The 17,342-nt window shown below is 47.2% G+C and overlaps 1 protein-coding gene across 1 annotated transcript in view; it reads left to right on the top strand.

The window, feature by feature from the left end:
• ELAPOR1 (endosome-lysosome associated apoptosis and autophagy regulator 1) overlaps window positions 1–14,871 on the top strand; it is a 35,293-nt gene extending 20,422 nt beyond the window's left edge. The window contains exons 9-21 of the mRNA XM_081255300.1: window positions 520–648; window positions 1,057–1,147; window positions 2,970–3,075; window positions 3,339–3,476; window positions 4,256–4,519; window positions 5,806–5,979; window positions 8,539–8,719; window positions 9,021–9,117; window positions 9,589–9,690; window positions 10,884–11,010; window positions 11,088–11,266; window positions 11,792–11,957; window positions 12,932–14,871. Coding sequence (XP_081111426.1) covers window positions 520–648; window positions 1,057–1,147; window positions 2,970–3,075; window positions 3,339–3,476; window positions 4,256–4,519; window positions 5,806–5,979; window positions 8,539–8,719; window positions 9,021–9,117; window positions 9,589–9,690; window positions 10,884–11,010; window positions 11,088–11,266; window positions 11,792–11,957; window positions 12,932–13,000 — 1,823 coding nt within the window. The 3' untranslated portion in view covers window positions 13,001–14,871. The remainder of the gene's footprint in view (window positions 1–519; window positions 649–1,056; window positions 1,148–2,969; window positions 3,076–3,338; window positions 3,477–4,255; window positions 4,520–5,805; window positions 5,980–8,538; window positions 8,720–9,020; window positions 9,118–9,588; window positions 9,691–10,883; window positions 11,011–11,087; window positions 11,267–11,791; window positions 11,958–12,931) is intronic.
• Window positions 14,872–17,342: the final 2,471 nt, after the last annotated feature.

The raw sequence follows: 17,342 nt of genomic DNA, 5'->3' as shown, positions 1-17,342 counted from the left end.
CCTTCCTCCTCATTCCAACTTTGAATGTGACTCAGGCCTGAAGGGACCCAATCCTCACATCAGAGGCTTCCAGCACGTGACAGGGATGCTACCTAGAAGGTTTAGGGAGCTGGGATGGCCACATTGACACAATCAGAATTTGTAAGCCACTCTGCAAAAAAGGAGTTGGGGGGATTTGTATACCTATAAATGTGAAGGCATTTGAGGATAACAATGTGACAAATAATATTAACTATATATATATCAGACCAGAGGATATGTTTAAGCTTTAAAATGAATAATTTGATGGGCCAGCAGCCTAACTGGAATATGAGAATGAAGGGTCAGTGTTTACACCCTGAGTTTGTTAAATACATTGTCAGAATGCTTTCAAGTCAGCTTGATGTCACTGTGCAGCGGTGCTCAGCACCACTCGTGTTGGGCTGCCCACCCCTGTTGCCACTTGTCTGTGTGACAGCAGCTCCAGGAAGGGTGGCCGTGGCCTTCCTGCTGAAGGCGTGGGTCTCACGGCTCCCCCAGATTGTCGCCACTGCCCAGCAGGGACCGAACCAGCCGTGGGATTCGAATACAAATGGTGGAACACGCTGCCCACGAACATGGAAACGACCGTCCTCAGTGGGATCAACTTTGAGTACAAGGGCATGACAGGTAACTGCCTCCCTCCTGACTGTGAGCTTTCAGTTCACTGCACTGCCACAGGGGCTTTTCCCACCTCACGTTTCTTCATAATAGGGATGTCTGGAGAAAAATGAGCTAATCATGCCATGCACTCCCTTGCGTGCTCCACTGCCCATGGACATATAATATATATACTGGCAACCCTTTGTTTTAGAGACAGAAACAGAACTAGAAACAATGTGTACACACTCCAAAGGCCATGCTCTGAGAGTTTCAGAGACTTTGACCAAAGTAGCCAGACAAGTAACATGGTTTGTTTGGCAGTGATTCTGAACGCCTCAAAGGATGGTGTTTTCTCTCTTCCAGAGTGTCATCAGGGTGCACATTTGCCCTGCACCCAAGACCACTGGGCATTAACTCTTCCCTCTCCTTTTCCAGGCTGGGAGGTGGCTGGTGATCACATTTATACAGCTGTTGGAGCCTCAGACAATGACTTCATGATTCTCACTCTGGCTGTGCCAGGATTTAGGTGAGGAGTACAAAGCTAAAGGGAAGCCCACACCACCCTTGGCCACATCCAAGTCTCACATGGCTAGGAGTGTTGTAGAGGAGAGGGCTTCTGGCTTGTGGAAGTGTCAGTTCAGAACAGAGGTCATGGTTATGGTCTGATAAAGTTAACCTGAATGCTAACACTCATTCCTAGTTGCTGCCCATGCTGATTACCTACTGCTCTCTCATCCCGTCTAGCTTCTCCCATCATTTGGCCACATGCAACTTGAATTCCTCCTCCTCACAGCATCAGATAAGATTTTAAAAACCTGTAAAAAATAGGGCCACAGGTGACATTTCATCTTTATTTGGGGCAAGAAGATTGGGAGGGGGCTTCCCTGGTGGCGCAGTGGTTGAGAGTCCGCCTGCCGATGCAGGGGACACGGTTTGTGCCCCGGTCCGGGAAGATCCCACATGCCGCGGAGCGGCTGGGCCCGTGAGCCATGGCTGCTGGGCCTGCGCGTCCGGAGCCTGTGCTCCGCAACGGGAGAGGCCACAACAGTGAGAGGCCCGCATACCGCAAAAAAAAAAAAAAAAAAGAAGATTGGGCGGGATTGTTCTTATATTTATCCCATATCCCAAGAAGACCTAGGATAATAAGCAATTTGCTCGCCATTAAAAAAAATACAGGCAGGGTGGTACGGTGCAAAGAACACGGGACTGGGAGATAGGGCACTTGAGCTTTGCCACTTACCGGCTAGGTGAACTTGGGAAAACCATTGTGCCCCTATAGGCTTTAGGCTCCTTGTCTGTAAAACAAGAGGGATTGACAGTCTGTGATTTTAAACTAACTCAGATTGAGATGATTCTTCTAGCCCAATCGGTTAGCACCACTGTGTAGGGAGGAGCTGGGAACTGGAGGTCCTCAGAATTCAAGCAAATGGCCAAAGCCAAAAGAAAAGCCGTAAATGGATTTCCAAAGCCAAAGTGAACTCTTCTGCATATATGTGCTTTAGAGGTCAGGGGGAACCAGTGAATCGGTGTCCCAGTTGCAAATTTGGCTTCTCCATTCCCTCCTCAAGCTCCCTCCTTTCCATCCCTGGCACAGTGCTCAGCCACAGCGGTTGCTCAAAAGGTTTCCCTTCCCTTAATTTACATTACTCAGAGCCGAACAGCTATATCCCATGTTTATGAGGTAAGCAAACTTTTTAGACTTTTGGGAGGTAACACTCCCCAAAGTACTTTTCAATTTGCAAATATGATTATAGCAGTAAAGCACTTCCTCACCCCACTTATCCCCCCCCCCACCATCCCCACCCATCGGGCATGGCTGTCTTTCTCCAAAGAAGGACCAGCCTGAGAACCTTGTTAAAGAAACAAGTTGAAGTACCTGCTAATTCGATCCAGGCAAAACCCCCACTATCCCTGGGAGAGAGCTGCTGAGCGAATGCAGACAATTGACATCTTATGATAGTGATGCTTCTCAAACTTTAACGTGCATATGAATCACCTGGGAATCACGTTAATGCACAGATTCTGATTCAGTGGGTCTGGAGACCACATCTGCTTGTGAGGCTATACAGCATTTTACAAAGCACTTCCACATCTGTTATGCCTTCGGATCTTACCTCAATGATGGGAGGTAAATAAGAAATATTATTACCTCCGTTTTACAGATGAGGAAACTATAGTTTGTCTAGGTCAAGTTCACACAGCTAGGGTGGCAGAATTGGACTTAGTCTATGCTCTTTCCAACATACTCAGAACTTAATCCTGTCCCCCAGCAGACCCTTTGCTGCCATCTGGGCTCTTCAATAAGCACTGTCTGCCTCTTGAACCGACTTTTGATTTCTGCCCCACAGACCTCCACAGCCCATGATGGCAGACACAGAGAATAAAGAGGTGGCCAGGATCACATTTGTCTTTGAGACCATCTGTTCTGTGAACTGCGAGCTCTACTTCATGGTGGTACGTTTTCCGTTCTTTGCCTGCTTTGAGGCTTCCAGGGACTATTGGGAGGGTTGGTCCCTCTGCCGTGTCGGGGTATCAACATAACTGACACCCTTGCTTACAGTGATTTCGCAGAGGAAGGGCCTGTTTGTCAGGAACTGCACCGTTTAATATGGGTCTAACCCACTGTGATGGCCCCCAGGATGGCAGCGGTATGGGCATCCTCTCCCCACCAGCCACCCAGCCATCATGCCTTCTTCACTTATCTGTCTTGGGTTCAGGGTATGAATTCTAGGACCAACAGTCCTGTGGAGACGTGGAGAGGTTCCAGAGGCAAACAGTCCTATACCTACATCATTGAGGAGAATGCTACCATGAGCTTCACCTGGGCCTTCCAGAGAACCTCTTTTCATGAGACAGTAAGCTCCACCCCTTACTCAGGTGCTCAGCACCCAGAAGAGACCTCTGAACCTGGAAGGATTCCTACATTAGCTTAAGTATGAGGTTGAGCTTCAGAATCCAGGGGTTAGAAGACTCCTAGGAGTCAAGCAAAGAATGCCTATTCCAGCCCCTGAGGAGCACCTAGCCTTGTCCAAATGACTTCCAGGGGAAAATGACACTGTAAACTCCTAAAATTACCCGTCCCTCCTCAGCAGACCTGCCCTGAGGACATGTGTGGTTCCTGACCTGGTATACCCTGTTCAGTCCTGCTCTTGTTTTTAATAAGAATAACTCTGGTTTTGTTGTATTTTCTTAACTCAAAATAATGTAGGTTCACTGCAAGAAACCTTAAAAGATAGAAATAAGCAAAAAGAAGAAAATCCCCCATAATCCTACTACCCAGAGATAACCCAGTTAACATATGAAGTATCTCCTATACAGTCTTTATTTCTCTACAAATACTTTTTTTTTCTTTTATAAGGAAAAAAAACTGCTTTTTTAAAAAATATGAGCATCTACTGCATATTTCCCCACGGTACTTAATATTTTTATATGTCATTTAAATTGTTCAGTCTTATTTTAAAATGACACAAAATGTACATAAAGAGTTACTGTTAAGTGAGTAAAAAGAATAAGATGTTTCTAAAGATTTTTCTCAAGTATCATTGGATAAAAAATATTAAGTCATACTCTACTACTTCCAGAGCACTCAATTGCTACTGCTCAGGACTTGGCCCACTCTTGTCTCTGTTTCCAGGGAAGAAAGTACACCAATGACATCGCCAAGATCTACTCCATCAATGTCACCAATGCCATGGATGGCGTGGCTTCCTACTGCCGTCCTTGTGCCCTGGAAACCTCTGACATAGGCTCCTCCTGCACCTCTTGTCCTGCTGGCTACTATATTGATCGGGATTCAGGAACCTGCCACTCCTGCCCCCCTAACACAATCCTGAAAGCCCACCAGCCTTATGGCGCCCAGGCCTGCATGACCTGCGGTCCAGGGACCAAGAGCAACAAGGTGCCAGCAGTTGGCCGTGCATCCTAACCTTGGCCCTCTGAATGGGCCACCTCAGAGGGTGCCGGGTCCTGGGTGGGGTTCTTGAGGGGCTGATACCCAAGGACTCCCCCTAGTATACTCCCAGGTTGGCGTCCTAGAGGACACCCATCCAGGCTATGACCATAGATGGAGAGTTCCTAGCTGTAGTGGTTGGTTTTCAGGGTCTGGGCCTCAGTCATGAGTGAGTCTCATCTTCAGGGGATGGGTAAGGGAGATCTGTGACCATCTGGTCCAGAGGGTTATTTGACATCTGTGCAGAGACCTGAAGGGAAGGAGTAGTGGGACTTGTGGCTCAAATTCAGCCTACTTCAGTCCAGCCTGTTATCATGGGAATTTGCCTCCTCTTTGTGGGGAGGGTAACCCACCTTTGCTGGGACATATGGTTAATTGGCATATTGCTGTCTCCTTTCCCAGGGGTTTCTTCTAAAGTGGAGCAGCAGTGCTGTTTCCCCCATGCACTTCCTGAATCTAAGAAAATACTATGACCAAAAGCTCTTAGTTATTCATTAATGCTTTTAAGTGAACTTGAATTTTACTAATCACAACCACATGGACACACATTTGTAAGACATTGTTTACACAGTCTGCAGATGCTGCTCAGTTTAGCTGTGCAATAAGTGCATCAATTCTGCAGACCCCTGGCAACCTCTCTGGGGCACCCTGGACTTTTGCCACAAAATTCCTCCCTCAGGGCTCCCTCTGCTGCTGTGGGAGGGATTGACAGTTGTGTAAGGCTGCTGCTGCCTGGAGACCTTAAAATGAGCAAGAAAGGGGTTTATGGCTCAGTTTCCTACAGAGAGCCTGGGAAAAGTAATCTGGGGTTCAGTGAGTTTTAAATGGGGGAGGGGGACCAGGCTTGTAGCTTCTCTTCTGCCATCTTGGACACCCTTCTTCCAGTTAGCACCTTGTTGTCTTTTGCTTGAAAGTAAGAAGGGCTATCTTGTGTCTTGAGAGAGTTTTATAATCTAGGCATAGGAACAAGGCTACAGAATCTGACTCAAGTACCTACTGAAAAATAAGAGGTTTGGGTTTGTACATCATATATGTGCTAATAATTGAATGGCAAGATGTACATAAACCACACTAGCCCTTGTTTTGCATCTTTTAATGCCCACCCCTAATCCATACATCCTCTTCTCTCACCCTGCGTGGGCTGGGCCAGGCTGGGGAGAGCGCCTGCCACTCTCCGTGGGGCCTCCTCGAGGCCCTGCCTGCGCAGCCGGCCTGACGTACCCCTTTCCCCTCAGATCCACTCCCTGTGCTACAATGACTGTACCTTCTCAGTCAGCACTCCAACCAGGACTTTTGACTACAACTTCTTGGCTTTGGAAAACACCGTCTCTCTGGCTGGAGGGCCAAGCTTCACTTCCAAAGGGCTGAAATATTTCCACCACTTTACCCTCAGTCTCTGTGGAAACCAGGTAAGCTGTGCAGGTACTGACCATGTGAGAACGGAAAGGGGGTGCCAGCGGATCAGAGGCCAGAGGACACGGGAGGTTCAGATCGCAGAGGACTGGGGAGATTCAAAGGTTTTTTAATGATTAATAGTCTCCCTGAGGACCTTCTCCTCTAAAATCAAATCATCTGGATTATAAACATTTAGGAAAACAAACGTGTTTAAAATAAGGTGTAGGGAATTCCCTGGCGGTCCAGTGGTTAGGACTCCGTGCTTTCACTGCCAGGGCCCAGGTTCCATCCCTGGCTGGGGAACTGAAATCCCACAAGCCGTGTGGTGCAGCCGAAAAAATTAAAAAAAAATTTTTAATTAAAATAAAATAAAATAAGGTGTACGTTTACTCCTCCCTGACCTTTATTCTCTCAAAATGATTATATAAAAACTATGCACAGGGCTTCCCTGGTGGCGCAGTGGTTGAGAGTCCGCCTGCCGATGCAGGGGACACAGGTTCGTGCCCCGGTTCGGGAAGATCCCACATGCCGCAGAGCGGCTGGGCCCGTGAGCCATGGCCGCTGAACCTGCACGTCCGGAGCCTGTGCTCCGCAACGGGAGAGGCCACGGCAGTGAGAGGCCCGCGTACCGCAAAAAAAAAAACAAAAACAAAAAAACTATGCACATACATCAACTATACTTCAATTAAAAAAAAACTATGCAGGAGAAAGACTTTTTCTCCTTATAAAAGCAGTCTTCAGTAATCATGACACTTGCCTTTCATTTTCTAGAGGCTGAATAAAATAAATTACTCTTTATTTCATCTACATGTATCTTTGCTGACAGTACATGTTACCATCAGCATTTCAGACTGCTGCAAATATTTTGGATGCAAAATTCAAAGGCAGAAATGTAAAGGGTAATCACACCACCACTGCACTTGACTAAATTACAAACAAGCCAAGATTAGCGGTTGGAAAGTTAATTTCAAATGTTGCAAAATAAAACACGTCTTGAGCATTTAGGCTGTGACTGCGTGTGGAGGTTAGGCCTTTATACCACACAGCTTCTACCCATCTTCTGAACCAGCAAAAAAGTTGATTTGTGTTTATAGAGAGAACATGCCAAGAAATAAACTAATCTGTGAAAGATTAGAGACAGATGTCTCAATCTTGTTTTTAAGATGTCTTTGAAGAAGTTAAAGCCTCAGAAGTGACAGTGATAACTCAGGAATTGAGACTGATTAAAACAAGCCCCATGCAGCAAAAGTTTCAGTCAGTGAGTTAGGAGAGAGAAGATGGGAATTTGGAGAGTCTGTGAGTTTTCTTTTCTTTGCTCCCTTATTCTTATATAATCTAAAGGTTCCTTTCTGTTCTCATGTTCTTTACCTATTTCTTACAATCTTGAAAATAAACTGAGATACCAGATTTAGCAACTTAGCTCTATTTGTAATAAAATTTATCATATTGAAAATCCTACATTCTAAATGCTTGGTCCACTTAAATTTAAAATATTGAACAAATGATCTTATATTAGCAAACATGTTATATATTCATATTCCATAAATTTGAAGATTTATTTATTTATTTTTTGGCTGTGTTGGGTCTTCATTTCTGTGCAAGGGCTTTCTCTAGTTGCGGCGAGCGGGAGCCACTCTTCATTGCGGTGCGCGGGCCTCTCACTGTCGCGGCCTCTCGTTGCGGAGCACAGGCTCCAGACGTGCAGGCTCAGTAGCTGTGGCTCACGGGCCCAGTTGCTCCAAGGCATGTGGGATCTTCCCAGACCAGGGCTTGAACCCGTGTCCCCTGCACTGGCAGGCAGATTCTCAACCACTGCGCCACCAGGGAAGCCCAAATTTGGAGAATTTTTAAAGGAACAGTATCTCAATATCTCTTCTATTACAAAACCTCGAGGAAGGAGTTTCAATTCCCTCCATCTTCCAGAGTTCTATTCTATACCGTATGGGTTGTTAAAGACTGGAGGAGAAGCAATCTTTCTTCTGTTGATAAATATTTTTAAATGGAATAGGGTCCAGTAGATCCTAAGATGTCCTACCTCAAGGCAGGGAGAGGGCTGGTTATGGGGTCTGTTTTAACCCCCAGGACGCTCTGGAAGGTGCTTCCACAGTAAGTATGGTAGAATCACAGCTCCAAGGAAGACACAGAAAGGGAATGGGAAGCAGGCCAGAGGTCCAGATAAATTTCATGGGATTAGTTACACATTTCAGTATCTGCCTAGAAAACTGACTAGGATAAGGAAGGCCCTTAACTGGTGGGCTGGTAGATTAGATCTCCAAATCAGTTGCCACCTTCACAATGCTGCTTATATAGGGCTCCCAGGTGACTCCAAGGAAACAAAAGACTGGGGATCCCTGAGCCAGAGTTCCGGAAACTAGGACACCTAGGCCTTATTCTTAACTTTTTTATCTTTTAAAATCTGTCTTGTAATTAGAACTGGAATGAATCATTCCACTGCAACACACTCTTAGAAGGTTGAAATTTTAGACACGGAAAAACTGTTCCCTGTTCCCTTTTGGGAGTTATTCTGTGATCACTCATTTCTTCCCACTTCCTCCCTACATCCCCCTGCCCAGGGTAAGAAAATGTCCGTGTGCACCGACAATGTCACTGACCTCCGGACTCCTGAGGGTGAGTCAGGTTTCTCCAAATCCATCACAGCCTACGTGTGCCAGGCGGTCATCATTCCCCCGGAGGTGACAGGCTACAAGGCCGGAGTGTCCTCGCAGCCTGTTAGCCTCGCAGATCGGCTTATCGGTGAGTAACACAGTTGCTCTCGCCTGTCTGAGCGTGTCTGTAAGAGAGAGTGAGCCTACCAGGCTCTGAGGTAAAAGGCCCCAGGTGAGGGGCCCAACCTCCTGACCTCTGTTTCCTATTCCATCCTGGGGTACGAAATGCCCCTGGGGCCACTGACAGACCTTTGGTTCACCCTTTCATGAGCCACTCAAGGATGTGATGAGATGAAGGAAGGTGGGATGTGGACAGGTATTGAAAGAATAGAAGTGGTTGCCAGCTAAATGCTACTAGTGAGGACTAATTAGGAGCTCTAATTTGGCAGGGGTGACAACAGATATGACTCTGGACGGAATCACCTCCCCAGCTGAACTTTTCCACCCGGAGCCCTTGGGAATACCGGACGTGATCTTCTTTTATAGGTGAAAATGAGAGGCCAGGCTAATGCAAGTGAAACCCAGGGCTCCTCCGCAATCTCTGTGGTGTATCTCCCTCTCTAGCCACCTACTACTTATCAAGCCAGACCACTTCCAAGGTCTAGCAGACCTGCCCAGCAATGAGCACTGAAAGCTGGGATTTCCCCATCCTAGCTTCTTGGGTATTCCTGGGGCAGGTCTGCCCCTGGTGGCAGGGAGGAATACTGGATGACCTGTGGCGGACTACCCTTCCTGCCTAAGGGAGGCTCCAGTGTTGTGCATCTGCTAGCCTTTCCTAGACCAGTGCACTTGCCCTTGACCGGATCTCCCTGACCCCAACACTCTCCTGTGTGTCAGGCCACAGCCCAAGTCCAGACTTCCCCAGTGAGGGAACTGTTCCATGTTGACTTTACTTAGTGGCTCTCCAATGACACAGATGAGTGACTCGTTCCCCCATGGGGGCTGCTTTCTCTGCAGGTCCAATGATGTGACCCAGTCCTGCAGTTCTGGGAGATCAACCACCATCCGCGTCAGATGCAATCTGCTGAAACGTGGTCCTGGAAGTCTGTCGCTGCCAAGGTAAAGGGATGTAACAAAGTCTCCCTCCCTTGGCCTCATAACGTCCCAAGGACCAAACAAGAGTACTGCAAAAGAGCAAAAGAGAAAACCATGTGAGATCCATTAATGGGTTCTTGGGGACACAGTCATGGCTCCAAACCCTCAGTCTTTAGATGTCAAGAATGGAGCAGAAGGAAGAGTCAAAGCTACCCTCACACTCCCAGACCATTATGGGAACAGCTGCCTTGCAAAGTGACAAACTGCTGGGGCTGAGAGCCAGATTCAATTCCCCTCCTCCACTTAACAGCTCTGTTATGGATACAGTTCTTATCTTCTCTAGGCCTCTTCTTCCTTCTTTGTAAAATGGGGATAGTAATAAATTCCCTCAGGGGGCAGTTATAAGAATTAAATGAGATAATGAGACGTGAGGACTTCCCCAGATGTCTTCCCCAGATGTGGTTACTTCCTATTATCATTTGGATTAGTAAAGGCTAGGGAATCCTAGGAATCTCTCTACAACTGGAAGACCCTATTCTGAGTTTAATAGCTGAGGGCCCTAAATTGAGGACTCCTGAACTAATTTGATTACAGTACCCTTCCCCCACCAACCTTCCTTTTTTTCACATAACACGAACATCTTGAGGGGTACCAGTCTTGAGGAAGATGGTTTGGGAAATGCTGCTCCTAGACAACAACTGATCAGGGAGATGGGGAGCCAAGCAGCACATTTTGACCCAGCAGTGGTGTCAAAATGTAAGATTACTCTTCTTGTTGCAAACGTTACAGTAAAGTACACTGTGGATAGCAGTGACCTGAAGTTCATTCCTGAACCCTGCCCCCCACCTCCACCCTCTGCAGGAAGCTGCATGTGACTTTTGCAAAATGTCACATGTCCATGGGTTGGACAGGAGCTTCTGAGGGGTTAGTTGGGCAGCCATGCTAGAGCTCAGACAGCTTACATTAGTTCTCATCGGATGTCAGCAGAAACAAACGGGCAGAGGGTGGGAGCCCTGGTGAAGGCCGGAAAGGCCTCTTATCATCCGGGAAATCGGAGAGCAAAACCTGGGTTAAGGACTAGTTGGAAGGATCCTGATGGAGCTACCAGTTTGGCAAGGAGAGGACAGATCCGGCAGGTTATGAGATGACAGGACTCCAGCCAGGTCTTCCCAGCAGCCTTGCGAGTGCGCGCTCATGTCTCCTTTCTGCCCTGCCAGCACATGTTCCGATGGGACCTGTGACGGCTGTAACTTCCACTTCCTGTGGGAGAGCGAGGCCGCTTGCCCACTCTGCTTGGCCGCTGACTACCACGCTATCGTCAGCAGCTGCGTGGCCGGGATCCAGGTAGGTGTCTCTGCTTGGGGACTTCCCAGGAGACAAGGGAATGTGATATCTGAGTTCCTTGTTTTTCTCCCCGATAGAAGACTACGTATGTGTGGCGAGAACCAAAGCTGTGCTTGAATGGCATCTCCCTGCCTGAGCAGAGAGTCACCATCTGCAAAACAATAGACTTCTGGCTGAAAGTGGGCATCTCTGCAGGCACCTGCACTGCTATCCTGCTCACCGTCTTGACCTGTTACTTTTGGAAAAAGAATCAAAAGTACATGATGGGGTATTGCAGTTTGGGGATGGCCAGGATTGGATCATTGAGCTGGGAAGAGAATATCTGAGAGTATAAATTCATGGGGCTATTCTCTGGCATTGGCCACAGTCCCTGTGACTCTGGCCAGAGACGTGTTGAGCCACTTATCCAGTGTATGCCTTGGTTATCCTGACTCCTAAACGGGGATGGTATCACACGGCAGTCTGTGAAGGACTGTTAGATTCTCAAAAGGAAAGCAAAGAGAATTCTTAATTTGTTATTATTAATGATAAAAATAATGACTTTACAATTCCATTATTTCTATTAAGCTTTGCGATCACAGAAACACCTATACTTGAGGAAAAAGATCCCTGACTTGGGAGTCCGATTCCTTAGCTGTATGCCCAGCCCAACACCATTTTGCTATGCTTCAGTTCCATTACCCATGGTATGGGAATATCTCTCTGCAGCCCAGCCTTTCTCCCTCTTTCCCTTGTATTCCACATTTTGGTGTCTTGTCTTTCCCATCCCCTTGTTTCATAGGCTAGAGTACAAATACTCCAAACTGGTGATGAATGCTACCCTCAAGGACTGTGACCTGCCAGCCGCCGACAGCTGTGCCATCATGGAAGGCGAGGATGTGGAGGATGACCTCATCTTTACCAGCAGGCAGTCACTCTTTGGGACGATCATATCATTCACCACCAAGGTAGGGAGCCTGGCCAGTGCACTGAGGTCAGCCTGGAGGGCTGGAGAAGATACCAGTCCTAGGATACTGAATGACCCCACACTGTTCAGGGACCACTACTCTGCTCCCCATCCTCCATACTATTCTATCCCCCCACCCTGTGAACCCTGGCTTCTGCCTTCTCTATTTCCACACCAATACTCTTTCCCCTGGGGCCCAAGGCTGCTATTGACTAGGCTCCTTCTCTCCCGACATGCACTCCAGTGGATGGACTGTTTGGGCCTTTTAACTTCCAGAAGTATTGAACCACCCATGTTGTAAAATTCATGACCCCCTCCCCCCTGCCCTTTTTTTTTTTCTTTTTTATTTTTTTGGAGGGAGGGGAATAGGTGATCTCTAGGAGCAACTTCCGATAGAAGTGCGGCTCTCCTTTGGCCATTGGAGGGTGCTGTCCCACGGATGTCTGGGCCTGGGCCTGGGGCAAGCAGAGACTATTCAAGCAACTCTTCCAGGGCCACTGCCCTCTGCAGCCCCACTCTGCCAGTGCCCACAGCTCACTGCTGCCCTGAACCAGTTCATCCAAACAGGGTGGGGAGGGATGGCGAGGAAAGGAAGGTGGGGAGGTGTTTACTTGGCCGAGTCTCATTCCCTTTGTGCTGATCTTCCAGGGTGATTCCCTTGGCCTCCTTAGACCTTGAATTTTTTTTTTTTTTCACCAATGGGAGAACAATTTATCCTGGGACGCTTGAGTCTTTCTGGAACTTCTAGAATTCAACACAGGTACAGAGCAAGGGGTTTTAAAGATATTTCTTACCCTCTGACTGGCTGAAGGGAGCAAGAAGAATAGAGGGTATCTTAGGTCCATGTTTCCACAAAGCCACTGAAAGCAGGAATTTCATGAGGGTTCCTTCTGTCACCTATTTTCCATTTCTCTCCTTTGTTCCCCAAACGTGCCCACATGCAGCAGCCAGCTCCTGTCACCATCTCTCTTTCAGAGGACTCCTGATGGATTTGACTTGGTGCCACTGAAGACATCCTCAGGAGGCCCAGACGTGGGCATGTGAGGGGCGCTGCCCTGCCTCACCTGCCACCTCACCTGGGCACATCACCTTGCAAGCCTGTGGCAACGTGGGTACCAGTTTCCTGCAACACCCACTGCTGGAAATCTCTTCGTTGTGGCCTTATCAGAAGAAGTCTGAATTTCAGATCTTTGTTTTTTTTATAGAGTACCCAAACCCTCCTTTCTGCTTGCCTCAAACTTGCCAAATATACCCACGCTTTGTTTATATATTACTCCCTCGCTTGCATCTTGTTTCCCAAAATGGACCAGCCAATGGAGCCATAGCTTCATCTGCTCATATTTCTTATAGGTCTGGAACAAAAGTATTTCTCTCTTTTTAAGTATAGAAACTCCTTCCCCTGTCCTCTTACTTAAGGGCACAAGCAGCTGGGAGTCTCCCTGATCATATGCCCTCAGCTCATGATCTCTTTAGGAGAGAGGCTGGGTGAGGAGGGTACTGGCATCCCCTGATGAACCATCTTCATGGTTGCCTGGATTCATCTCTCCTGGATAACCAACACAAACTGGTATAGTGGATAGGCTGAGGGCCAGATGAGTAAGCCCTGGGTAAGAAAGGGCTTGATAAGCACAAAGAGGCAATAAAGGAAGGTTTTGTTTTTTTGTGTTACGCGGGCCTCTCACTGTTGTGGCCTCTCCCGTTGTGGAGCACAGGCTCCGGACGTGCAGGCTCAGCAGCCATGGCTCACGGGCCCAGCCGCTCCGTGGCATGTGGGATCCTCCTGGACCAGGGCACGAACCTGCGTCCCCTGCATCGGCAGGCGGACTCTCAACCACTGCGCCACCAGGGAAGCCCAAGGAAGGTTTTATTTTGTTTTCTAAACTGGGTATTTCATTCCCTTTTCTTGAGTAAGCTATAACTATTCTCACTGGAGCCAAAGGAAAAAGTTCATTGAGAAAATGGGGAAAGCCCTGATGGATCTATTCTCCCCCCATCCCCCTGCCTTTTTTTTTTTTTACCTCCCACCATCTCCCTATGACACTAAAGGGAACCAGGTAAGCCCCAATCCCAGATGTTCTAGATTTATTCTCTATTTGCTTCTACCCAGAAATGACAAACATTGCCAGTGAGGAAAATTCCTCATCCTTGAGTGCCCCATTCCTAGAGGCTTGGGCCATATTAGGGAACAGGTGTGTCATATTTTGAAAGAACACAAGGAAGTCAAGATTTTAATGGGGCCTTACTAGAGAGCCAGCCCACAATGGGATGGACCTGAGGGGGCCATGATGTCTGCTTCTAAACTTAATTCATCTGCTCAGCCGCAGAATAAACAACCTCAAGGCTGGCCAAGAAAGGCATGGACTTGTAGCCCATGCCCCAGCAGTAAGTAGATCCAGATCAGTCTTCAAGGAGGAAACACTAGGGGAGTTGGACAAGGTGTTCACCAAACTGGGAACCCTTGCACTTTCATGCCCCTGTCCTTCCCTTCTTCCTGTTCTCATTTCCTTTGTGTGCTGAAAAACTAAAAAGACTTCCAGCCCCACCTTCTGGCAGCATCTGTTTTGAAAGGTGAGTAAAGTGAATGTCCTCTGTGCCCCTTTTCTCCACTTTCACAACAAGTATAACTGATGAACTTTAAGTAACTAGAAATGGTAAAACCAGAGCAAGAGTTTAAATTCTCTTTTTCTTTCTACTAATGGCTATTCTCCTTCCCTCACTGTCAGGCTAGAATGACCATCCTTGTTCAAGGGCCCTGTTGCCCATGGTTTGTGCCTGTCTCCTTTCTCAAGTGACCATTGGTGACCAGATGGTAGGTAAAGAATGGAGACGGCACTTGTAAGTGGTTTGTCTGCCACATGATGGTTTGCTGATGTGATTGGCCACTGCTGCCTTGGCAATGGTCTTATAGAAGGGTCAGTGAGGGGCTTCCCTGGTGGCACAGTGGTTGAGGGTCTGCCTGCCGATGCAGGGGACGCGGGTTCATGCCCCAGTCTGGGAAGATCCCACATGCCGTGAAACGGCTGGGGCCGTGAGCCATGGCCGCTGGGCCTGCATGTCTGGAGCCTGTGCTCCGCAACGGGAGAGGCCACAGCAGTGAGAGGCCCGCATACCGCAAAAAAAAAAAAAAGGGTCAGTGAGAATTGGAACCCTGCTGTGACTTCTGGCCAACAACAGCATCACTGAAGACAGGCAGTCCCTTTGGTTCAACAAATCTAGAAGCTTTTCTTTGGTATCTAAATTCTCCCTCCTCTTGTGGGACACAGGCTCTCAGAACCTGTGGCCATGCTGGAATTTCTCCCAGTGGATGCAGATAGCCAGCTTCCAAGCTCCAGCCTGAAGTTTTCTGTAGCCTCAGCAATACCCCGGGCAACTGCCTTTCCACCAAATAAATTTCTTTTGTGACAAAGGCCATGGAAGATTCATAGACTATTCTAGAATCACTCAGAAAAAGTACATACCCCATTGAATTCTTTATTCTGACATCATGAATCTGAGTGCCCCTAGAGCAAACTCAAACTCTATTGACTTAGTCATAATATTTTAAGGATCTCCTTTCTACACCCCTTAGTGTACGGACGTCTGCAGATCTTCCCTGCATCCTGCCAGGAACTCCTGAGTTATGCTATCGGGGTCACCTGTTGCTCCCCTAGCAACTTAGACACATGTTAGATATTTTTTAATAGCTCTATTGAAGTGTAATTCAAATACCATACAAGTCATTCATTTAAAATGTACAATTCAATAAATTTTAGTATACTCACAGAATTGTACACCCATTACCACAATCAAGTTTAAAACAGACACATGTTATTTTATATGGGAAAAGCTTTTAGCAAACTAAGGCTATAGCATTTTGCAGAAGCTATTGGAGGAGAGAGTGTGGGCTCAGGAGACAAAATACTTAAATCCCATTTGGTTATTTAGAGTCCGAGAACACACGTGTGACTCTCATCATGTAGGTGTCACCTGTATTTGGCTGGGAGTACAAATGCAGATTGTGGTGTATTCAAGGACAGTGATTTCTTATGTCAACAAAACTTTTTTTTTTTTTTGGTCTCACGCTACATTAAAGATAAGACTGAGGGGCTTCCCTGGTGGCGCAGTGGTTGAAAGTCCGTCTGCCGATGCAGGGGACACGGGGTCGAGCCCCAGCCCGGGAAGATCCCACATGCTGCCGCGCGGCTGGGCCCGTGAGCCATGGCCGCTGAGCCTGCGTGTCCGGAGACTGCGTGTCCAGAGCCTGTGCTCCGCAACGGGAGAGGCCACAACAGTGAGAGGCCCTCGTACAGAAAAAAAAAAAAAAAAAAAGATAAGACTGACTATATTTATACAACAGAGACTTTGTAATGGATTTTTCAGCTTTGTGAAATCAAGTTTTTGTCTCATCAAGACAGGTTGGATTTCCTTTTTACTCTGTATTCCAGGAGTTTGTAGATTGTTAGGGGATGGGTATCGCATGTCACACTTTTTTGTGAAATAAAAACATACCTTTCAGCTGTTTTTCTTGAACATAGGTTGGATGGCTGGATGGGTGAGTGAGAAGTGGTAAATGTCCTTGAAGCTTAAACTGAAGAGGAGGATTCTGGAAGCCCAGAGTGACAGAGAAAAGAGCATACTTGGGAGCAATAGGGACCTATGCTAGAAGCCTCTCACCACCTGCTGAAGAATCAGCCATCAATCAAAGCTCAGTTTCCACAATAATAAAACACACCTGATGATGCCTTACCTCCCAAGATTGGGTGAGGATCTAAAAGGAGAACACATAAAACACTTGGAATGTCAGTTCCATTCCGTTCCAGTTCAATTTTCCCTTGGGTGGCACTGGGGCCAGCCACATAACAATGTGCCTTCAAAGACAGGTAAAATTAGCTTATTTGGGTATGACATGGATTATTATGGACTAGATGTGGATAAAACCCTAGAGGACATCAAGGACCCACCATTTCCCAGAGCAGCTGGATTTTCCCGCTTCCGTGCTTTCCTTCACTCTAGTTGAGGGCACTTAATCCCCTAAAAAGAATTCCCTCAGCTGGTTAGTTGTGACCCAAATTTGTTTTGACTGGGTGGTACCTGGGTTGTACTGGTGGTTAAATATTTTAAATATCACCCCTGCTTATAGGATCAAATCTAAACTCTTAAGAAGGAAAGTAGGAAGCTCACATTAATTTGGCATTTCTATGTGTCAAGCCTGGACTAAGTTCTTTCATAACATTGCTCACCTGGTTCTCAGAACAGGCCTAGAGGCATGTACTAGCCCCACCATAATGGTGAGGAAACTGCATCTCCAACAGATTTAGTAATATGGCATACACACTAACCCTAACTGCACATCCTTATACTCTAACCACACTGAAGTTTTTACTGTCCCTCAGTCATAAGCTCTGTC

The sequence above is a fragment of the Mesoplodon bidens genome (genome assembly GCF_964165515.1).
Source record: "Mesoplodon bidens genome assembly, chromosome: 2".
NCBI classification, from domain to species: domain Eukaryota; kingdom Metazoa; phylum Chordata; class Mammalia; order Artiodactyla; family Ziphiidae; genus Mesoplodon; species Mesoplodon bidens.
The sequence above is the reverse complement of the archived record's forward strand: the minus strand, read 5'-3'. Positions and strand labels throughout refer to the sequence as shown.